Genomic DNA, 25,815 nt, shown 5'->3' on the forward strand with positions numbered 1-25,815 from the left:
GCTGTCTTTTTGGCTAATTTGTGCAAAACCTTTTGCTAAACTGTCAAAGATTAATTTTAACCACCAATACAACGATCCAAGTATTTTCCTTACCTCTACATGCTTGCAAAGGGTTGATGTCAAGATTTCATAAGCTGCTAGTTTGGTCTTTCTAGGCAAGCACAGATTACACTGCTTAATAGAGCTTAAATATGGCCAGGGCTTCACTTCATTTCCTTCGAGTTCAACTTCAGCAGAATACTACGGGGTTTTGTTTTCAGCGGTGTCTGCACCATAACGCCTGTTTTGTTCGTCTGCATCTTTATTAGTTTCCAGGGAGCGATTTTTATTTATTTTTTTACTCAGTAATTGATCTGTTTTGAAATGTAGCGAAGTACAATACTTCAAACAAAATATACTTAAGTAAAAGTAAAATTACAGATTTTAAAAACTGCTTTAAAAAGTAGAAGTACACAAAAAAGCTTCACAACTACAGTAACGTTAGTTAATTTAATTTATAATTTTAGATTTTTGAAAGTTATTTGTAGTGTTGTTGTAACAGTGTGCATTCTTGTGTTTAAAAAAGCTAGATGGAGCAGAACAGAACAAATCGTAGGTGTCTTTAAAAGCAGAACTTTTTTAACATCAGAGTCTTGTCACATGTATTAATCTTTAATCTTGCTTCAAAAATAATTACAACAACAATACCAATCACAGTTTCTGTGACTTCTTTCTACCGGCTGTTGTTTACCTATTATTTTTAGTCACCTTCATTCCAGACCATTAATCATTAAATGCTCCGTTAACACCTCAGGTATCATGAAGGTCACAGGCTCGGCGGTGCATTAATTTAACAGAGCTGTGAGCTCACTAAGAACCAGCTCACTCACAGATCCTTTCAGATTCATTTTCGAGTTAGTTTTGAATTAGATGTGTCTGAAGACAGATTTTTGCAGACAGATAGGTGAGTATTATCAGCCAATCGCAGCAGCATGTGCAGCGATCAACAGCAAACTTTAGGACACTGCCTCCCTCTGAACTTATACCCATTGGTAGCTTGTGTTGCAAGCATGAATCAGTGCATGGTGGTCATTAAATATGCAAATGATTAAGCTCACTGCTGACAAAAGTTTTTAAAAGTAAAACTTTAAGTTAGTGTTTTGATACGCTGTTTATCCTCTAGAGGCACCGCACATCTCTGGCTGCCCACTGCTCCAGGTGTGTGTTCACGGTGTGTGTGTGTTCACTGCTGTGTGTGTGCACTTTGGATGGGTTAAATGCAGAGCACGAATTCTGAGTATGGGTCATCATACTTGGCTGTATGTCACGTCACTTTCTTTTTTTCTTTCACTTTCTCTATTTCAATTACAAGTCAGCCATAGTTAGTTTTGGCAGCAAGATCAATGCATTGATCTCAAAGGAAATGGAAACCTTGCTGTGGTGTGCAACACACTTGTAATGGGTATCCCTTTGATGTGGCTACTAGCTCAGACTCTTGTCTACTGAGGAGCAACTGTCCCTTATGTCTGCTTTACATTATACACACACTAACACATCTTTCACTTTCTTATTCTTAAAGAGAGCATATGATGCTATTTTCAAAGCTCATTATTTTGTGTATATTTTGTGTTTGGTAGTGTTTGTTTGCTTTAATGTTCAAAAAATGCATTATTTTTCACATACTGTTCACTATTGCAAATCCAGTCTTTCTAAAACGTGTCGACTTCTACAAAGCCCCTCCTTCGAGAAACACAGTGTGCTCTGATTGGCCAGCTGACCCAGTGCGTTGTGATTGGCCGAACATCTCAAGCATGTGTCGGAAATGCAACACACCTTACCATAATCGTGAGCTTTAGCTTCTAATGCAATTATAAGAACAGTTATGTATTCAGTTTCACTATATCACAACCAGCGTGTCCTGCTTCAGCTCTACTTGAGCGTCCAATGTGAAGCAGAACATGTAGTGAATCATGTTTGTCTTATTTTGCCACCAGTTATAAGCAGAAAACAGAGTATACTACATTCCCTTACCAAAAAGTGGTATACTTCAAGTTCATTTTATTAAGTATACTCAAGTAAAGTTCAAGCATCCTAGTGTTCAAGTCGTGGCCTAGTGGTTAGAGAGTTTTACTCCTAACCCTAAGGTTGTGGGTTTGAGTCTCGGGCCAGCAATACCATGACTGAGGTGCCCTTGAGCAAGGCACTGAACCCCCAACTGCTCCCCGGGCACCGCAGCATAAATGGCTGCCTACTGCTCCGGGGGTGTGTTCACGGTGTGTGTGTTCACTGCTGTGTGTGTGGGTTAAATGCAGAGGACGAATTCTGAGTATGGGTCACCATACTTGGCTGTATGTCACGTCACTTTCTTTTTCGTAAGGGTTTGTAAACATAAACCCTTCTCTGTCTGCACTTGTGCTCATAAGAATGACAAGCAATATGTGTTACTCTACACTTCACCAAACTCTGCATTTGAACAGTTAATAGCAAATTATAAAACTTACTTATGGGCTCTGATTCAGAAGTGCCAGATTGTCCTAGCAGAATTGCGCCTTTTTTTTTAGAAACAGCCTTTCTGCACAGCCAGCCTGGTACTCTCTCAAGTTCAGAAAACTTTCCTCTGTAAAATTTGTTGCACACACTCGAACATTTGGGTTGTACTGTTCTGGAACAGTGTTGTAAACAAATGTTAACCACTGACTCCTAATTGTATCTTTTGCTTTTGCATAGAAACACAAAGCATCTCTACAGCATGACAGCAATAACACTACTGTGACTCCTGAAACCACGCCTTCTAACTTTGCATATCCATTTGGGTGGTATTATGCAAATATTTCCACATAGTGACGTAGATATGTGAGGGAGAATTCAATCGAGGCATTTTTGGCTGGTCTGGATCAGCTTTCTTTTTTACATAGAAACATTCCTTTTGTGGGAGGTTTTGAGCTTTGTAACTTTGCAGAACTTATACATGCACAAACAGCTACAAAACACACTAAAGTAAAACGAAAACATGTAAACGCATCATATGAACCCTTTAATCTTTTGTCACAGTCAAAACAATTATATCTATAGCTTTACAAAGTAGTTTATCTCTTGGTATGACTGTGTGATATTAATGATGTGAACAGTGTGTACAACAATGACAGTATTCAACTGATAAGCAATGTATGAAACTAAGAATTGTGAACACAAAGCACAGTGGAAGCTGAACTAACTCATTATAAAGATTCTATTTTACAAGTCTACAATCAATACAGTGTTTATTTAATCATTTTCCTGCCCAACAAAATGCAGTCGAGAAGAGCCACTGACAGTAGCGTGAACCAGGAACAGTGTCTTGAATTGAATTCTAGCGAATTCCAGCTGAAACGTAAGCGAAACCATATTAGTGTCCCTACAATGTAAAGCAGCCCTTATCATGCTTTACTTCAGGGATGGTCCTCACACAGTAATGTGTTTCATTAGAGTTATGCCAAACAATATTATTGAGCACAGAGGGAAAAAGTTCAAATTTTGACTTGAAAAGACTTGCAAAATTCCTGCAGAATGATTTAATGATTTAACTATATAACGTGTCCAGGCCCTTACACAATAAACCATAATAATTTATGAGATCATATTTTCATAATCCTTTACAGGAGATAAAGATAAACATATTTGGAGTCCTATCTATGACGGAAGGGATCAAGCATGAGACTTGACTTTAGATCTAAATTCTTCCCTTGGAGAACTTAATAAAGATCACACAATGTCCAATACTTAAAGAGAGAGAACAGAAATAGAGTAAGAGGACTGAGGTAAACGTCTATTTATATACTTGTATGTTATGTTTTGTTTACCATATAGTAAGTCCCAGGGTCCTGAATACTCCATATACTATCTAAGCATTTATAAATGAACAGTTCAGAGTCTTGGTTCAATACAAGTTAACCTCTATCAACAGCATTTGCGACAGGCTGTAAATGACCACAGATTTTGATTTTGACTGGTCACGCAGTTTGTTAAAAACAAACAAAAATCACATTTAAAGTAATGCACTTACAATGGTAGCAAAGGGCAATGCATTCCAGAGGGTTGAAAAGCAGACACATGAAGCTGATATTTCTGTTAAAGCACTTATATTGATTCTGCTGTACAAACATGTGTCGTTTGAACTGTAAAATTGCTAAATCAAGCTTTTAACTCTGGGACTATTTATATGGACATGGCAAAATTGAAGGATTAGATTGCACAAACAAACAACGTTAGTAAATGATTTTTATCATGATCTGTGAAATAAAATATTTATTGTAAATTAAAGACATTTTTAGTTTTAACAAAGTGAAGGACAAGACAAAATGATTTTCTGTGGCCAAAGCTAATTTATTTGCTGGATTACAAATGATCTGATAATGGACAATACACATTTTTTTTCACCGAATTTGAAACATTACTGAAATGTCTTCATTTAATTAATTACCTGTATCAAACCTATATCAGTCTACCACTAAACATGACTGCAACACATACAGTAGCCTCTTGTGCCCTTATTATCCTTGCCGTCACATTCCTTTTATTTTTACATTCTATCGACAAGTTTAAAGCTGAACGGATGGCAGCACAAGACAAAGAAATGTTTGGCACCAACTACACAGGTGAATGAAAAGAGAAAAGTGGCATGGGTTGACACGATCAAAGGAGAGGTCTTAATCTTACTTGATCAACTCATCAGTCTGAAAACGGGATTGATGAAAATGTATTGACCTATCCTATAACATTATTTCTTAAAAACACGAGATGCAGCACAATAGTAACTGCAGAGCCCCAACGCTGATGAATGGGAAACAAGTCAGGATCTCAAGCATGAGAAGCTGAAAAAGCTGTGACATGGTGCAATGGTCAAAGGCATATTCATGCACGATTTACCAGTAAAGTCTGTATGTACTGTATGAAAGGTGCTATGCTTTACATCATTCAGATTAATTGTCACACAGACCGACTATAAAGGAGCCCTGTGGAAAATAGCAACTAAACAGAAAAATAGCATTAATAAGTCGAAAAAGTTTTTCCACTTTTATAAATCAGACAGTGAAAATGTGCTGTCTTTTGTCTGAAACATTTAGTTTAACATTATATAAGCAGGATTGTAATCAAAGCGGAACATGAAGGATATGCTGATTTTTAATCCTTCAAGTATTAGGAATATTTTTATTAGTCAACCAGGTTCCCATAATCAGCTTTAGACAGTGAAACATTCAATCAAGAATAGACAAAAACCTCTAATGACAGTAAGCATTTTAGATAGAAGCTGTACTGTATGTAGCTGTAGCTGTAAACCAGTCACCTGAAGTGACAGAGGAAAAAGAGCAGGGCCTGGATTAGATACAAGTGAACATGACTATTGAGCATCTGTTCTGCTTTGAGAGCTTCAGAGTGGTTTGCCCATCAGAGATTTTGTTATCTTTAACAGAGGAGCGGATGTGTTTATATTAAAGCTTTTTTCCCCCCTGAATTACTCTCGCTGTAACATGTAAACATGTACACTCTCTCTCTTTCTCAATAGCTCTGCAGTATTTAAACTTTAGCTGTTCTTTCTCAGTCTCTCACCCACCTTTATCACTTTCACTGAGCCAGGACCAGTAATCATATACTAAGCTTTATTCACAATGTGCATTGTAGTCTAATATAGTTTAGATTTATTTTAGACTGGGTGATCTATGATACCATTCTACTGTTTATTAGATATTGTAACTCTGTTAACATCATTATATTTTGCAACTTTTATTCTGACAGGGACGAGAGATGCTTGTTAATTTATCAGCTCTTGTGTCACAGACTGTTTATGAGGGTAGAATAATGACCAGAGCCATCACCTGGGTGGGAGGCAGCAGCAACATTGTTCCAGGCATATACTGTAAAAGAGGCCCCACTTCACAGAAAAGTCATCTTTTTGGATGCTTTAGCATGTTGTTTAGCTTTTAAAACAACAATTTGTCTTTGCCAGTGACCACAGGAGACAATTTGTTTTAAAAACAGAGATTTTATCACGTAAAGTACATATGTTTAATTTATGGAAGACATAAGGCGTTTTTTCCAAATTGTCCAGACTTGGAAAACGAGATTCTGACTCCTTCAGTGTTCCTAAGGTAATATTCATCCTTTAACAAATTCTCCCAGTTTTATCTGTAATGCCAATAGAATATCCATCCACCTGTCCATCCTTACTCTCATGGGTTGTTTTCATTAAAGCAAAACAATGTTGTTAAAACTACTAGAATGAAACACAAAAATCAACATCAGATAATCTTCTTTCAAACAGCAAATATGACCTCAGCTTTCCTGGCATTGAAGAAAAGTGAATGAAGAAAAGTATTCACTCCATCTACAGTAAAAACACTGTCAAAAGAAACACTTGGCCAAATACCTGGAACCAGACTTTTAAATATTACTTGATTCTATACAGATAATGGAATAAAGCAATCATAATGCACAATATCCTTCATAATGACATTTTCTCCTAACTCTTTTTTTTACATGCATGACATTTGGCTCTGTCACCCAAATCATAATTAAAATCTTACTTTCCAGCACTTTATCACAGGTAGGCAAAGAAATTTCTAATTTTAATAGAACGTTTGACGGACACCTGACATAGGTTTATTATTCTGACGTGCTGGTGGCCAGATTAAAATAATCTATTCTTTTTGTGATTAAAATAAAAGAATTACATTGAATAGTTGTGCAACTTTTATCAGAAAATAAAGAAAACATTCAGTGAAGAGATTGTTCCAAGTTATAGCACCATTTACAAGAGCATATGTGAATCTTGTGGCTCTTTCTTTTTTCTCTCTCTCTGTGAAAGATTTTCCAGTGCAGTCAGATTGTACTAGCTGCTGTGATTATGCCCACCAAAATCACAGAGAGTTCACCACACGAGACAAGAGATAGCCCAGTATGCAGAGCTTACAAGACAACAGAATGGAAGAATATAACAATGGGCCAAGAATCTCTAAAAATTGCTTTCAAAATGTGCTTGCTATGGGGAAATCCCAAGTCAATCCATGCCTTTCTGTTTGCAAACCTTCAATAAATCCTCACTCAGGCCAATTCTATCCAGCCTTACAGGGTCCAAACAAAATCTGTGCAGAATTTTATATTGACTATTACTCATAACAGACAGCATCCCCTTGTCCATTTCACAATCACTGCTGCATGATGAAACTGAGGCCAATACTAATTATGATGCTTGACAGAGATACAGCAGGCAGACACAGCATAACAAAATAACTTATAAAAATACACAGCATAGATCTATAGCATAGATAATTGATTATTCTCATAATATCAAATTTGTATTTAATCTAAAACTAACATTTAGGACATTACCAGAAGTCTTTTTTTATCCTTATACACAAAATACACGCCCAATGGTATGAATTCCACTAATCCAGTATAGCCTACTGCTTTTTTAGCCAACAGAAAGTTTAAAATTATGCCAAAGATATGCTTAGTGCTGCTGTTGTGAAATTCCCATAAGTTTTTGGATTCTGCACCCAGTCTTTACTGGATGGAGACATAATGGGACTTTAAGTATTGACCTGCTCTCCGGCCATTGTGAAAGAACTTCATTTGAACCAAACTGCCAGGTTAGAACCCTGTCTATTGTTAGCCAAAAAGAGACCCTTGTCATTTGCGCACCGGTGCTGGGAAATGTTTGCCATTTCAAAAGTTAAATTGCACAGTCTCACACAAAGGGTTCAAGGCAAATGGTGGAAAGGGAGAGGGAGGGCATCAATGCATAATATGTTGATATAAGACTGAGATCTCATCTTGCTACAGAGCATCACTCCACCAAACCCTTGTATATTTTCTGTATGCAAATTAATTTCCCATTCCACAGCAGCACAGTGAGACAGGGCACTAGGTCCAATGCAACAATCCAGAATATAATAATTCACAGGAGACTTTGATAAAAAGATATCTATACAGGAATATGATTTATTATAGTGTGAATAGAAGTAAGGTTGAAGGGACTATGCCAGCATTCTTATTATGGTTTTATATTCACATGTTACTAAAATTGTCAAAATATAACCATATGCAGGGCTTTAGACAAAAAATCAATTAAGGAGCCATTAGGTCCTATGAGAAACAAAATCAGGCGCCAAATATTTTTTTTAAGTGCCACAGAATAAACATGTTTTCCTCTAAAACTTTGATGCATATCATCTCAGTTTATTACATCAACATAACAAAAGATGTGACCGCAAATCAATCAGGAAAAAGGCATTAAATGCAAAAAATAATAACATGTTTTAAATCATAACATGTAAATTTATATAAATCTCAGCAAAAATATCACTCGAAAATTAATATTTTCGGTCGCAATTTGTATAGTTTTAGGCAAAGTTTTGAGTCGTGATTTGGTTTTTTTTGTGTTAATTTTTTTGTATATTCTGTGTGCCTTCAGTTAATTGTTAATAACCATATTATTTTATTTGTCCAGGGTTCTTGAGACAACACCCTAAAAACAGTTACAAATGGCAATCACATAGGAGGGAAAGGATCCTGATTTCCATTACAAAGCTGTACATGGTGCAGTGAATACCTATGAATTAATTAAAAATACCTTAGACAAGCTCCTTATCAATTAATGATGGCATTTTTCTGCACATATATTAGTCTCAGTTATTAACTGTGGAAACTTAGCTTTACAGTTATGAAAAAGAAAAGGAATGCGAAAAAGTATGTGAACCCTAACCCCAACCTTTAACTGGAATTCTACCTAACCTAATCTTAAAATATAACCACAAAACTAGACAAACACAGCTGGCATAAACAAACAAACATTTAATAAACATGTTCATGTTAATAGTGAACGTATGGTGTAGACATTCACAGTACAATGGAAAATGGAAAAAGAATGGGAACCTTGGATTCCATAACTGGTTGTGCTTTTTTCAGAAACATGACACCACCAAACATTTTCTACAATCAGACCTGCACAACAGTCAGAGATAATTTTGGACCATCTTTCAAAACAAAATAGTTTCACTTCAGCAATATTCTTGGGACATCTGGTGTAAATCACTCTCAGAGTCAAAATTAGGAGTGGGCCACTCTACAAGGTGTATTTTCTTTTGTTGAAGATATTCTGTTATAGATACTACTGGTACTTACTGCAGCTTTAGGATATTGTTCTGTTAAATCACCCAACTCCTGTTGAACTTTAACTGGTAAACAGATGGGTGCACATTCTCTTGAAAAATGTCCTGATAAACCTAGGAATTCATTTTTCCACTGATGATACAGCAAGCTGTCCAGACCGAGGCACACACTGTGTTGTGCATGTGTGTGTGTGTTTCCCTAAACAACTCAACTTGGTTTCATCTGTCGACAGGATATTTTTCCACTACCGCTGTGGAACAACCAGGCATGGTTTTGCAAACTTCGAATGTGCAAAAAGTTTTTTTTTTTTGGAAACCAATGCCTCCATGGTGTCCCATAAACACCATTACTGAGTATTCTAATCTGCAGTCTTAAAGTCAACTTTGTAGGGGTCCAGACAAAATTTTGCCCCAGTGCCATTCACTTTGTGGACAAAAAAACAAAAAAAAAAAACAGACATTTTTAAAAATATTCCACAGAAGAAAGTAAACTGAGTGTATGATCCCTTTAATCTTAGATATTGTGAGATCTCTTTTATTTGAGGGATGGTTTGTATAAGGCAATGCCTCTTGTGAATAGCACACTCAATCTTTTATAGAGCAAGGCAGCTCTGACCAACACCTCCAAATGATTGCACTCCAGACTACTTGACTCTTGACTTCAGTTTTTGATGAAATTATTAATCTAGGGCAGGGGTGTCCAAATCTCTAAACTCTGCAGGTTGTTGGCCCCGCAGGAGCAAGATTGGACATTTACTCACTTTTTTCACACCAATTTTTTACACAGTGTGCTTAATGGAAAAAAAAAAAAAATTGTCGGATATTTAAGCAGACTGGATTTGTCTATTGTTGTTACCATTGACACTTAGTGGAATATCAGATAAACTCTTTAAACCAATATATGCAGAAATTTGAAATGTAATATAATAATAAGTCCACAATTTCCAGCGCTTTGTTGAATCTATGCCATGAAAAATTAAGGCCGTTCTGAAGGCATAATGGGGTCCAACCTGGTATTAGCAAGGTGTACCTAAGAAAGTGGCCAGTGAAGGTATATACACTGTATATCATAAATGTAAACATTGTAATTATATTTACATTCCTATGGTAATCCCCATTCACTCCTATCACTGTCCACATTTTCATTAGCTTTGGAATAGATACTAACATTCGCTGGAGGTAAGATTTTTGAATAAAATGTTTACCACTTCAATGAGAGGTATTCTAAATTAACTACACTGCATCTACACTAGAAACTACACTAGAATATTGTGATGGTAATGGAAAGGTTGATTAAACAACAATGCATACTGTATGCTTTAAAATGAGGTATATAGTACAAGAAGAAAGCAGAGATCTCTAATATGAACTGAGGAGAGTCAAGACAGTCAAAATGCTGCAAACAGTAGGCCAGCAGCCTGGGGAAATGTGTGTTAAAGTCTCATATATTTCCACTAGGACGGAACCCTACACTGTTTTTCATGTTGAGCTACTGCTTCAGTCTAGCTAGAGCTAGAGCTAAAGAAAACAGGCTAGTGCAGAAACACAGATTTTCAACGTTTTTCAAGATGATAAAGTGTGACAAGTACAGTTATATGAAAGTTGACATACTGTAGGAGCAGTTCAAAACACCCTCAGGTCAAAAGTTCAGCTGAGACAGACAGATCGGTGTTTCCCATACAAAGATTTATTTGTGGCAGCCCGCCACAATATCAATATTGACCACCACAGATAGATTTTGTTTTTCCCCGCTAATTTTTTATTTTACTATTTAAAATGAGTAAAATCTTACATCAGTATAGAGCTGAAATCGATGCATTGACTGGCTAAGCACGTTGCTCTCACATGACAGCTAACAAATTACAACACAGGGGTGTTTCTCAATATGCGTTCCTCTGTGTATTTTTTCACAGTATCTATAGTACCAGCTGTGCTTTCTCTCTCTCTTCTCTCTGACAGCAAGTTCACTTCATGCACCCCGCAGTGTAATGAGAACATTTATAAACATGTTGTCCAACAAAATACACCCTAATCCTAACTCACTTCATAATGTCAGTCGAGTGTTTGAAATAACTTCCCTTTGTGATCTGATGTGGCTTATCATAAGAAATAAATAGACTTTATTCTTCTATTGCCACGGTCGTGTGTTTATTGTCTTCATGTTCGGTCAGTTACAGCGTTTCTATCTTCTTTTTACTGAGCTTTATATGTCCATTTAAGGGATTTCCTGGAATACTCTATTACATCTGTGAGGCATATTTGGAGGTTCTGTGTGAGGGCCCCCTCCGGCTTTTAGTATGAATGAAACAGGCATTTAGACGAGTGTACTCTAATACTCACACCACCCTATTTTAGGTAAAAATAGGAAAAATAATACTTCTATCTAAAGAAATTTTAAGTAAACATACGCAAATCCATACATATTTCTCCAGTGTTTTACCTTGTTTTCATTAATGGAAAAATATACCTCATTATCATGTTCTAGCCTTGTTATATTTATCTTTAAATGAAAATGTCAAATTTTAAGCCCTTAAAGTTGTGCCAGTTTTTCCCTGTGGTATCAAAAAGCAATATTTTTAATATTAATTTCCCCAGGGGAAGTGCCACCACACATAGAGTGTAAGTCTGTGGGAAACACTGCAGGTGTATGGCAGGAGCAGGTTAGCAGGAGCCACAGGAGCTATAGTCAATAGGAATGTCAATTTCTCCTATCCAAAAAATTCCGGATAAACAATTCCTGGTTAAATCTGACTCTACATGTCACCTGGATATAATAGAGAAGCAGACATAAGCAAGATAAGTTGGCACAATTTCCATTTCATGCTTATTTTAATATAGAACTCAACTGATGTGTGGTCACAGGTATGCTCATCCAGTCAGATCTGAAAGCCAGTATTGCATTTTATAATATAGAAGTTAACAGACTGAATAGAAAGGTTGTGAAAGTCATTATGGAGAGATAATAATTTATCCTTTGCTCTGACGTTCTTAAAGATTTCATTCTCTTTGCAGTTTTTAGAATAAGTATCCACATCATGTCCCACATAAATCCACATAGCCTAATTATTTAGCTAACAGTATGTATTTGACATTTTTGTCTAGCTTGTACAAATTTTAATGTATAAAACCCAGCGTTAGGTGGGCTATGACTGCACTCTATGTCTTACACAATTTTGGTGGGCTAAATTAAAATGATTTTTACTGACAATTACAGTTAATACTAGCCATTATGTGGTGTGCCATTAGGACAATGCGAATAGAGATTTAATTATACTTACATATTCTTTAATTTAACAGAGACTACATCTAATTAGTCCTGACAAGCACCATCTTTTCTATGTGCACATGAAGAAATCATCATGGTCTTATTCCTGACAGTGTTAAAGGACAGAGTTAGTATGCAACATAACGTAACTATAATTTGAAAAAGAAACTGCACATTAATGTCTGAAATGGGCAAGCAAAGTAACATAACTTTGTGTTTTGCTCACACTTTTTCACCAACCCACAAAATTTCCAAACCTACAGATGTAGCACAAAATGCTCCAAAAATAGTGTACTTATAACGAAATGTCAGTCAAGTGTATATTGTACTGTATGCATCCTCACATCTAAGATGAAACTGTCAACTTCCAAACCACTCTCTTTTGAGAAGATTACCCTTATCAAAATGCGGGCACACGCCCTGATGTTCGCTAGTCCTCTGAAATTGGGATTGAGAAAAGAAACCCTGCTGAGTCCTCAGTGTGCTATTGCTGTCAGATGTGACCAGCCCCAAGTTGAATGTGAAGAGCTCTTTTGTTCCCACTCTGTTAGAGAGTCTTATAATATTCTCTACAACTCATGTTGGAATAAGCCAGCTGCCCTCTTACCTACTCAAAACAGCTTGATTGCAGTAGAGGATGTCACACCTGATTGCTTTTGCTGAAATTTTGCAAATGTGGTTTGAGGGCTCACACTTTACCTAGCATTTCTCATATCAATTGCCCCATTTTTTTTTTTTAATGATTAACACAATCAGTCGACAATGCATGATGCTTGTGACTCTGTTTCAGCAGGTGAACGTCGTCAGCAACACTAAGTCAAATCCCTACTGAGGCCACGAACACTAGCATGCAGTTCGCCCTTGTTGTTGTTGTTGTTGCTGTTACATGATGTAGCAGTGTCTGACTAGGGTCGAGATGTGGGGTGATGACATCATCGTTTCACAACGAGTTAACAGCCCTATCAGCTCCCTTCCCAACCTCTGGGAACAATGAATAGTTTGGGGTTTGTCAATGACAACTGGTGACACAGGTTCTCATGGGCTCAGGAGTGATCAATGAAATTCTCACCACCAATTAACCCTTGAGAACCAACAAGCACTATTTCCAACAAATTGTTTTCAATTAATTTAGTTTTCTCTCTTACATGTCTCTCTTTCTTCAGATGCAAAAGCACATACATTAGCAAAAACAGAGACTGTTTCCCATGGTGACCATTTACATTCACTGGGTCATAGAAACAGTCGCGCACCAGCCCTTGTTTTTCAAATGATGTAAATTAGGTGATACTATATTAATGGAAAATCTCTAGCTTTAACTGGGGTTGTTTTCTAGATATACTTGGATATTCTCCCTTTCTGACTGTAATGACCATGTGACCAGCTGAAAAGCTTGTAATTACCATTAGCGCTTGAATACTACTCAAGTTCAATTTAGCGATTGTGCCAAAGTAGGACAAGCAGTGGAAAAAAATATTTTATTAGTAACAGAATAGCAAAGACAAAATAATTTAATAGAAATAACAACTGCAACAGACTTTGCATATGTGCATGAGAATATGTGTCACATATAAATATCTAAACCACTGAGCCATTATTTGGAACCTCAATAAAACGTAAGAGGAAACACAAGAAAAAAACTGCTTTCAGTGAAAGATATAGAAGAAGTATACAATATAAACAATGCTCATTTGGTGAAAGAAACACATTATATTTTAAAGGATCATTATTGCTGCTTGCCCACTTCAGACATTAATGTGCAATTTATTTTTCAAATTATAATTGGTTTGCAAGGATTAATTTTAAATCTAGATTACATCAGGGTTTATCTAATAATTCTGTTGCACCAAACCTTAAACCTTATTCAAAAATAAGCAGGTTTACATTTAATCCATCACTTTGATCCTGGATTTAAGTTATATTAAAAAGGGCACCTATCATGCAAAATCCACTTTTACAAGGTGTTTGGACAGAAATGTGTGTTGGAATTGTGTGTACATAGTTCATTCGTATTATTGTTTCTTCTGCTGTAGTCTCTCCTTGTTCTGGGTCTGAGTCCGGTTCGTACATTTACGGCTGAAAACCGGTCCTCAAACTTTTGCTTCTCTTCTGTTTATTGCCATACGCAAAGCAGAGACGTATAGGCTCCGCCCCCTTCTGGAGTCGTTAGGGATGTTGCAGCTCATTCTCATGTAAGGGAACACACCCCTGAAACAGCACTTTTTGACCTGCCCCAAATATTTAACATTTCAACATGTTATAATAAACGATCTATAAGGTATTTTGAGCTGAAACTTCACAGGCACATTCAGGAATGCCATAAGATTAATATTACATCTTGTAAAAAGGGGCATAATAGGGGCCTTTTAAGATTAACTTTACTCCTGTTGCACCATAACTTTAAATTCAGATTTAAATCTTGATTATGGATTAACTGTTGTACGTCTCTTAAACAGCGTTGATTTGTTTCTGAATTAATCCGTGTTTTGAACAAATCGTGTGAACCAATGAATCAGTGGCCCATTCATTAGCCAGCAGTTGCTGATCACGTATGTTGCAGGTAACTGACTGTTCGCACCAACAGGAGGGGGAGGGGATCATGTTAGTCTCTATGCTGCACTCAACCTGAGGGATTCCGACACTTTCCATGTTTGACGAGACATAGAAAAAGCTCATACATAAGGAAGGAAAGGTATAAGAGAAAATTTTAGTGGTTTTGAAACAGTGACATTTTCAAATTGTGGTATACCTTGAAACCAGTAATGGGAGCATGCATACTGCAGAGCATGCTGGTAACTACAGAAATGTACAGTCCAGTCTGATTTGTCAGTGTAAACTGAACAACACTGTAAAATCGTATAAGTTGAATTTACTTAAAAAAACTTGAAGAAACTGGTTGCCCTAAAAAATTTGAGCAATGTGAACTTAAATATAATATAACTTGAAGTTATTACACCTAGTATATTTAAGTTCAATGCACTAATTTCGACAAGTTAAACCTATATCAGTTGTTTTATTTTTTCAATTTGTTAAACTAGAAAATTAAAAAAGCAAACAAATAAAGCAACATTCATACAATTTTCAGTTTTATTTCAATTTAATTCCAAATGTTAAATTGAAAACAACAAAACATTATTTTTTTCAAGTCCTGAAACCATTTCCCCATAAAACACAATTAAAAAACACTACTTTAATAAAATTAACTTATTGTTAAAGGAACACTCCACTATTTTTGAAAATAGGCTCATTTTCCAACTCCCCTAGAGTTAAACAGTTGAGTTTTACCGTTTTCGAATCCATTCAGCCAGTCTCCGGGTCTGGCGGTTGCATTTTTAACTTAGCTTAGCATAGATCATTGGATCTGATACATCGTGTACTAAAACCGATGGAAAATGAAAAGTTGCGATTTTCTAGGCCCATATGGTTAGGTACTATACTTTCAGTTCCTAGCCATATGGGCCAAGAAAATCACAACTTTTCATTTTCCATCGGTTTTAGTGCACAATGTAACTATAGAAGAGTCAAGTTTTAAAAAGGGAAAATATCGAAACTCTTCGGTCATTTTTGAACGAGATGCTAACGGTCTAATCTGATTCAATGATCTATGCTAAGCTAAGCTAAAAGTGCTACCGCCAGACCCGGAGATCGGCTGAATGGATTCAAAAACGGTAAAACTCAACTGTTTAACTCTAAGGGAGTTGGAAAATGAGCCTATTTTCAAAAATAGGGGAGTGTTCCTTTAAGCAGTCTATCTCAGAATCACAGCAAACTGCATAAAAACGAAATGGTTTGTTTACACTCTGAGTTCACAATATTGGTAGTATTGAATTTTGGGTGCCAGCTCACCTTTTCTGAGGTTGAGCATTACCTGCTGAATAAAAAATAAAGTGGTTTTCATACACTTAGCGTAGTCCAGGTGCAGGGCAAAAATTAGTCCTAAAAAAAAAGAAAGAAAATTTTGAACAGTTCCTCCATTACTAAACTTTCTTCCAAGACAATTCCCACAATGTGGACTTTTTTTTTATCAATGCTGAGGGTTCTTACTGGAGTCTGTCTTGTCAGCTGCATCCTAACAGAGGAAGAAACAGATCAAGTCAATCAGATAATGCTGTTGTCAAATACTCAAGGTCATATGCTGTGTTCACACCATGTCATAATTAATGTTATTATGAGATGACAACATGTGATGCTCTATTTGGAGCTGTTTATGTCCTTGGACCGGTTATTATGTGTTTCTATGGCAACACTGTCAACACCTAAATGAATCTGCAGCAGTCAGATACAGTGGTACGTGATACAAGTAGGAGGACTCAGAAAATTCCCAGTTTACAGGTTGTAATTACGAGTTCTACAAGGACATGAATGCTTTTTGTTGGAATCTTGTAATTATGGTAATTAGGCCTACAACATGGCATGCATGCACCTATATGTACCTGGTTTACTGTAAAAAGAGCTGACCTCTTAAGTACCATCTGGCTGATGTCAGGATTGTTGTTGACAACTTTTCTGTGAAGAGCAAACATTAAAGATACATTCTTTATAAGGGCATCTGACTTTATGGTTCACATTTAATTGTGCAGTGTGCCAGTCAATAAAGTGATCCTCCTCAGAACAGGTCTCAGTTAACCCACATGACACACTGATGATCTAGAGTTTTGGAGTGAAGGTGGGATAAGTGTAATTTTTTTGTGCAGAAAGCAATTTCAATGTATTGTACATGCCTGATGTCAGCAAGGAAATTGTTCCATTCTTGTATAACTTCTAACCATGTTTGAGCATATAGGCCCAGTTTTACAGACAGGACTTAGCTTAAGGCCTTTGTCAAATAGCTTTTATAAAAATGCCTTAAAACATTACTGGTGTGCACCTTGAGACAACACAATGGCACTGACACTGACATATTTTAAAATATGTCAGTGCAAGGTATTTTCAGTTAAGAAAACTCGAACATGCATTTTAGTCTGGGACTAGCCTAAAGCATTGTCTGTGAAACCGGGGGATGATGTTTAAATAGCTGTGCTCTCTTTTCACAGTTATGAGGGCCATACTTACATGTCCAAATCATCTCTTCCATTTCCTCTTCCTTCCAAAACAAGACAGTCTCATTAGTCTGTCGTTAAGAGGGCTATGAACCTAGATAAAACAGGAGTACTTTCATCCGTTTTTGTATTTAAACAATTAATTACCTTAAACTTACTCTTTTAAACAATAGCCATATCGAAATTCAACACGGTCGTTAAATTATTGCACTCACCATATTAGCAGCGCCATTGTCTCTCCTCCTCTGTAGCGCGGTTGCTGTGTGTAAGTGCTGTGTAAGTAAAAATAACTTTACACTCCTCACAAACAACAGTTTCTCGAGGGAAAAAGAAATCATAGGAAGGAAAAGGTGAAAAATGTCCGTCGAACTCGCCGGTCAGTGCGTCAAGCTCGGAGATGTCCACTGAAACTAGCTAGCTAACGGATGAGAAATGTCTCGTCGTTTAGACAAACAACAATTTTCGCCGATCACAAACAGTCTCTTGAAAGAAACATACAAACAATAAAAGGTAAATGGTAGAAAGAAATGTCCATAGAACTAGCTAATACAAATTTGCCAACTTCTCAACAGCGACGTTACTAACCACGTAGCACCGGTGTGGGGGAGGCATGGTCAGGAGATAAACTTCATAAACGAGTTGATTTAACTTAAATTCATTCACAGGTCCAAATATGTCTACAAATTAGTAGAATCTATTTATATTTTATAAGTAATGCAGTTAAATGTAAATATTTAAGTATATTGTAAATAAAATAAATTAAATACAAAATCCGGGCTTACAGTGAAGCAACAAAAATAATTTTTGAATGCAACCTCCTCGAAGTACAGTTTTTCCTGAATATTCAAAATAGATTGTAATACAGTCAAATTTGCAGTGTAAAAAAAAAATAACAGCACTGAGTTTGAATTTTATGTGATTTTATCTTGCTGCATTTTCCACAAACTAACATACAGTAGCTCTATTGTGTCATCATTTCAGTTCACAGTTCTTCAGACTGAACATTTTTTTCCTTATAATGGATGATGCAAGGCAGCTATCACTCCGTTTTCTTTTCATCTTCTATAAGATCTGTATTGACTGACATGAAATTCGTGTTCTGAAACAACACTTTCCCCACAATACCCATGAATTACTGCATCAACTGCTATGAAAACATCCAAGGTTAGAGACTTGTTGCTATAGATACAGATCTCAAGTTTGCAGATGTGCTCTAACACTGATCTTTCTCACATTAAAAGTCAAATTCACCTCAGCATAAAAGTCTTCAGGTCTAGTGCATTTTGTGTGCGAGATCCCCAGATCCCAAAAAGGGTTAGGATTATTACTTTCAACAAGTAAAATCATCATTACAATTCCCTTCTGACTCCAGCCGTCCCATAACATACCCCTCATACTGCTCCAGGTTTAGCGCAAAAGAGTGCCTTGGTTGCCATTGGTTACAAGAGACCACTCTGGAGCTTATTGGCTATTATGGAGCATTTACTTAAGTGAGGTGCTAAAACCAGAGATGCAATGGTTTCTGACATACACTGTTTATTTAAAACTGATAATTTTATGCATTTAAAATATCTGATTTAAAAGTCAATATGTTTGAAATGCTGTGAACTATTAAGGCTCTTGAAGCATGTGAAATGTTTCTTTCTGATACACATGAAAATTAACTTTGATAGTATTTAAATATTGTCAGCCAGGAATCTTCATTGAAGGCTTACCACATTATACAGTATGTGGGCAGTTAAGTCACACTTGACAATACATGAATGTCACTGCATTAGATTTAAAAAAAAATCTAACTAAATGGCACTTATTGGAAAGAAAAGATAGCACAAGCAAAACATGTCACAAAATGTTTTGATTGTACATCTTGTTTCAAATGATATAACAATAGATCCAGCTTTTCAAACTATTATTAGGCATCTGAAGGATAGGGGTCAGTGGCCGATTAAGCATTTTTTAACTGATCAATATCGGATATCCTAAGCCTGATCCTTATTTTACATCAGCTGTTGTGCAGTAGGTAGCGTATGCACCTTCCAGTAGGTTTGCCAACTGTAATTTATTTACTGTTTACTTTTATCTGCCGTCAGATAATCTGAGATGTTGTTGTCATAACACATTGATATGGGTTGCGTCTTGCTTCGGACTTGACTGACAGACTGCATTCACAAGCTTCATGCTTTCTAACCTTATCTCCAATTGTTTCCCCTTTATGTTGCAAATATTCTGCTGATTTCATTTACATTTGAGCACTTGTGTCTGAGAAACTCTCTGCACATCCCTTTAGAAACTGATTTTAAAAACTTTATAACTGTACTTATGTATGGTGTACTTGAAGTGTGCGCCAAGCACTTGGAAAATACAAGTATCAGATTGGGACTCAGTATTGGCAGGTACTCGATATTCAATGTCTCAGATCAGATCGGGGGCACAAACAACCTGACACCTCTAATTATTATTATTAAGTCATTTACTGGTTGTCAAACATAGCAGAACATGTACAGTAGTTTCTCAAAATAACTGCAGAATTGACATGTTGTTACTCTTTGCTATACATGTGAAAAACAGTAATAACCAGCTGCAGAGCTACATGACACAGCAGTTTGAGGACAGCAGCACCAGGCCAGCAGTCTCAGACTGGTGAGGGTTGGTTTGGTGGTTGGGTGGGGTCGAGCATTCTTTAGGGTAGAGCTTATAGTTATAGTAAAGTGTAAGCTTAGAGGTTGGGGTGGGATACGCACTCATCAGCACCTCCCCAATGTCCGGTCTGACACTGCTGGCCTGGTGCTGCTGTCCTCAGACTGCCATGATGTGTGGTTCTACAGTAAGATATATCTTGTGAAAAGCACCAGCGTGGTTTGGTATTTTGTTATCCATGCAATAAAATCCATAGATTTTTAAGTGTGGTTAAAGGTAATTTCACTCCAGCATGCCATCCTATCTGGCAAAATCATACAAAATCTAGTTTTACAGAAAATACTATGAATAAAGTCATCAAGACAAGAAATACAACATATATTTAAGAAATAAAATACATTTTTTTCTTACCTTTCGCTTCGAACGTTCAGACTTCTTGGACATATTTTTCATTTTTTTATGAAGATGATACAATACCTGAAATTCAAAGAAAATGACACATCAATGCCTAGAGGTGTATTCCATTACTCATCCACCATTAAACAAAAGGTTACATTAAGTGAAATATCCCTTTAATGTTCATAAAACAACAATACACAAAGAGCAAATCACTCATTGCTCTTGAACGAAATACAGTTGCTTTAATACGAATCAATGTACTGTATAATTCATACAGTGACATGTATGTAGTGTTTTATTTAAATATTTGTTCATTCCATTTCTTGAATGCTGCTGCTAAATACACGTACTGTAGCTGAAAAATAAAGCACTTTTTGTTTGTATTTGTATATTATGTGTATTTGTAATATGCAACTTTGTTCTTATTTTTTAATAACAACAATAAAATTATTTATAAAATAATTATCTTCGCCCATTTTGGCCTAAATGTCAAATATTTTATATTTTGTTAGCTTGTAAAGCTTTGTTTTTAAAATAGGGAAATTAGTTTGGATGTACTTCTCAGACAACTTGCAAAAAAAAGTAAAACCAACATGACAAAGAATCTTAAAAATCTCGAATAGTGATATTCCTGAAAAAACAAAACAAATTGTGATATGATATTTTTGCCATATTACCCACCCCTAGGTTACATATTAAATGCAAAAGGAATGAAACAAGCAATGAGTGATGGCAATGTGTGGCTAGTGTTTTGATTTATAATCATAAAAAATAATGCAAAAGCCTTTTTCTTCAAAATAAGTGTTGTAGCATAACCAGCAGGAGAGCACTGATGTGTGAACTGAATTTGGTGGCAGTGTGTTACAGTGAAGTTATTGAATATGTTTCATAAAAAAATCATATAAAAAATTGTGCAAAAGCATTTTTTCTTCAAACTAAGTGTTGCATGATAACCAGCAGGAGAGCACTGATGTGTGAACTGAATTTGGTGGCAGTGTGTTACAGTGAAGTTATTGAATATGTTTCATAAAAGAAATCATACAAATTATGCAAAAGCATTTTCCTTCAAACTAAGTGTTGCAGCAAAACCAGCAGGACAGCACTAATGCATGAACTGAATTTGGTGGCAGTGTGTTACAGTGAAGTTATTGAATATGTTTCATTAAAAAATCATAAAAAATTATGCAAAATCCTTTTTTCTTCAAAATAATTATTATAATGTGTTATGTGTTGTATTATAACCAGCAGGATAATGTTTTTGCACTTTGCAGACAGTGCCTTCGGACTTCTCTCTTAGCTATTTGATCAATGTATTTTGTCCAGTGCTAAGGAAGGCTTGTTTTGAACCAGCATAAAGTTGGTGTTAGACTCGTCTCTAAAGTTACATACAACTTTGGTATACACATTTCTTCAATAGTATTTGAAGAGAATGAATTACAGTCATAAAACCAACTGTAAAGTGTTCATCTAGGTGGCAGCCATAATAAAATAAACGTTCAAATCATCTGCAAAATTGCTATTTTCACTGCTGTAATTGGGCTCATACACAAAATATGCCACAATTTAAAGCTCAATAACATTTGAAGAGAATAACTAACAGACATAAAACCAACTGTAAAGTGTTCATCGATAGATGTCAGCTATAAGCTATAAAATCATTTGTAAACACTGACAACAATCTGTAGGCAAATTGGCATAGGATGAATGACTGAATTATTTTTTTTTATTAATGTTTTATTTTTCATTTATTAATTCTCTCAAACTATTACTTATGTTATAGCATATCCAACAGTTCTGTATGAGTTATATAATATACATTATCTGTTTTATCCATATGACTGTAATTCATTCTCTACAAATGCTATTGAAGTTAGAAACGTGTAAACCGATGTTGTATGTATGGTGGATTAGTGTAAAGTGGGACACTAACTATTAATGTGGGACACCTAAGGTTCAGTGCATTTATCTCTTCTTTTACAACATCAAAGTGAACGTGATTGGTGTTGAATTCAAACAGGGGTGTCAAGCTATTGAAATCACTTGACTTTCTGGAAATTGTGTCATAAATGTGGCAATGAAACTCATCCAACACAAAGTACCTCTTGTGAAGTTTACTCAAAGGTCAGTGACATAGGATTTAGACAAAATTAATGTCAAGGATATAAATCTGTTATAAATTAAACAATGTTCTAAACTGTTATCAAATTATATTTGTGATGTTTTTGTACATCAAATTTTGCAGTAATATTGTTAAAATCTATTAAGAATATTTCTTATTTGAAGATCTTTGTCGTCTCACTTTAGAAAAGTATGTTATAAAAGTGGGAGAGCATGGTTTGAGTAAAAGGGACAGAAAACATTAGACAATGAGATCCTAGACAATGATGAGTCCATGACTGGCAAGGACTGCTTATTTCTGTTACGAAGTGCTATGAAGTCATAACATTTGCTTAACACATGCTTTCAAAAATACATGTTCCATATTCTTACCATGTGCAAGTATAGAAGTTTAATAACAGTTTTAAAGACATTCTATGTTCTAAAGTTTAAATCTTTTTAAAAATTGTTTATGGTTTTGTTTATTGGACTTTATAAGTCCAATTTGTATTACATGGTTATTATTGTTGCTGCCAGAAATTTGAAATGTTTGTAATAAATTATTTTAAATGCTCTATGAATTCTGTGTTATATAGTTGTATTTAACATTCCACATGAACACGTGAACATATATAGGCTACTAGTTTTTTAGACAAACTGATGAAGAGAGCAAACACACTGTAGGCCTACTAAATTAACCAAAAATGGTTATGCATAGTTAACCAGGAGTGTTAAATGTGAAGTTTGCTTTGTAAAAATTCAACTATTTCTAACCCAAAACATAGTGTCCCAGATTTGAGCACCACCTGCCCCACATTAGAAAATCCACATTCTTAAAACATTTGGTACAAAGGAGATGTACCATTTCCTCTATAAGCACCATATCTGGAAAATTTCTTCTGATTTAACAACGGAACATCTTAGAGATTTCATAATGATATATGATTTTGATTCATTGTTTTGACTTCATATTGAAATATAATACACACTATGAATATGTTGCCAGCTTTACTAAAGTTAGATCGAGGGCACAAAAAAACATGATTGGGACATCCCCAATTATTATAAAATCATTTAGACACTTATTGGTTGTCAAGCGTACTAGAACATGCACAGTAGATTCTTACAATAACTGCAGCTTGGCAACATCGATTGTTTGTCGTAATTCCATGATTACAGCATCTAAAACTTACTTCTACAAAATGAGGGCACTCCAATTTAACTACAAATACTGTTTTGCTAGAAGCAAACCGAGGAGCAGGCATTCATTGATTATGAAGAGTCTGGAAAAGATTACTAAATGCTCAGTGACGGTTCTGTGAGCTTTAGGCAACTGTTCTAGTCGACTTTGCCCAAATCTCCGAATCCAGACAAGAGGAATTCTTAACTCTCCGTGTGGGCGCATGGCCACCTGTTGCATCCTTGACGTGCTATGCTTACCTAATAAAACACGAATGTGTTTGCCTTAATGTCAATGCTTACCTTGGCATAACAGCATGTGATCAAAACCAGCGGTAACAGATACCCTATCACGAGAATAGTCACTTTATAAGTCTGCTTGGCCACTCTTTCGGTCCAAATCTCCCAGCAGAACGTGCTATTGGGAGCCTCGGGGAAATCCGTCAAAATCCGGTGCTGCGCAGCAGCAGGGACTCCAAAGATGAAGGAAAGCATCCAAATGACACAGACGGCTATGAGCGCATTCCTCCGGTTACGAATACACGGGGACTTTTTGGAGAGCACCACGGCAATGTACCTGTCCACCGACATGGCCACGAGCGTGAAAATGCTCACCAGCATGCTGACCGTGTGAAAATAGTGCACAAATTTACAAAGAAAAGCCCCGAAGATCCACTCGGGGAGAGAGTATATGGTGGCATGAAACGGGACGCAAAACAGGAGGAAAGATAAATCTGCTATACTGAGATTTAGGATGAAAATGTTAGTGGTACTTCTCGAGCGCCTCGACTTTATTTTCCCAATGACAACCATCACTAGAGTGTTTCCAATGATTCCCAAGAAAAATATACATCCAAATATGACGGGCACAATCACTACCACCGGACTGAAAGTGTCGGTCGTGTGGTTCGTGTCCATACGCTCCTCTGTCCAAATTTCCGTTTCATTTCGGGAAAACCCCATGTTTAGCCTACAAGGATTCAATAAGTCCGATGCAAACAAAAAAACATAAATCCGTTCAGAAGCACAGAACAATCAGTCCCCAGTTTGGTTTCTCATTTTCTCAAATTAGCGCGGGCTGATAAACCTTTGGCTCATTTGTGAAGTACTCCGGCAGGCTGGGAAATGCAAACGCACATCATAGGGTATTACACTGGCGCGTATTCTTTCACGGCAAGAAGCTGGAACACCGACACACGCTCAATGCGTAAAGTTTCCTCCCGGAAGCGCTTAAAACGCCCCGTGATTTGGTCGTGATCGGTTCAGTGTTATAATAGTAGAGAAGTTTAATTAGCCTAATAAATATCTTTACTTGTCATAAAGATAACTATGTCGTTGGGTCAAAGAGCACAAACATGTTTGTATTTGTCATTATGATCTTGGCTTCATCTTGAAAAACGCCTGAGGACCTTTACACTTGTTCTCACATTATCTTAAGGTGTCATAATACAGATAACCTACAGTACGACACGCAGACTCAGTGTTTGTAGACTGCATTTAATCATCTACTACTGCTGAAATACACAACTCACAAAACAATATTTTTTCATACGTTTTCATGTATTACTAGCAGTGTTGGGGAGTAACTAGTTACATGGCGTTACAGTTAGGCTACTAAGAAAAAATGTGTAATTAAATTATTGTTAGGCTACTTATTAAACTGTTACCGATTACAAAGGGGCTTACATTTGAATATTTACACACATCCACATACAGATTTAATTGATTTCTTTCCCAAATTGCAATGACTATTCTGAGACATAAGGCCCTATAATTTTGTACGTATAATCCCAAAGTAGCTCAGTACACTTGAATCAAAACGCGATATGGACAAGTTTCTGTGAATATTAAGACGCGAAAAGACAATATATGAATCCTGCACCTTCTGCGTGTCTGTGGAAATCAACACGGACTGGCCATCGGGAGAACCGGGACAATTCCCGCTGGCCTGGCAGCCGATTTGACCCGCTATTTTAATATTATTATTGTATAAGTGCATGCCAAATGTACCATAGCGATTATTTCCGAGTCCGCTATTCGATAATTAAATCTCTAATAAATCATGAATCGGTTAGTT

The 25,815-nt window shown here is 36.3% G+C and overlaps 1 protein-coding gene across 1 annotated transcript in view; it reads right to left on the reverse strand.

Moving 5' to 3' along the window:
• The window catches only part of LOC109096698 (galanin receptor type 1-like), a 34,618-nt gene extending 9,599 nt beyond the window's left edge, over window positions 1–25,019 (reverse strand). Inside the window, exons 1-2 of the mRNA XM_042760299.1 lie at window positions 24,042–25,019; window positions 20,475–20,540 (exon numbers count right to left, since the gene is read on the reverse strand). Coding sequence (XP_042616233.1) covers window positions 20,475–20,540; window positions 24,042–24,701 — 726 coding nt within the window. The 5' untranslated portion in view covers window positions 24,702–25,019. The remainder of the gene's footprint in view (window positions 1–20,474; window positions 20,541–24,041) is intronic.
• Between the last annotated feature and the right edge of the window lie 796 nt (window positions 25,020–25,815).

Source organism: Cyprinus carpio, chromosome A7, assembly GCF_018340385.1.
Source record: "Cyprinus carpio isolate SPL01 chromosome A7, ASM1834038v1, whole genome shotgun sequence".
Taxonomy (NCBI): Eukaryota; Metazoa; Chordata; class Actinopteri; order Cypriniformes; family Cyprinidae; genus Cyprinus; species Cyprinus carpio.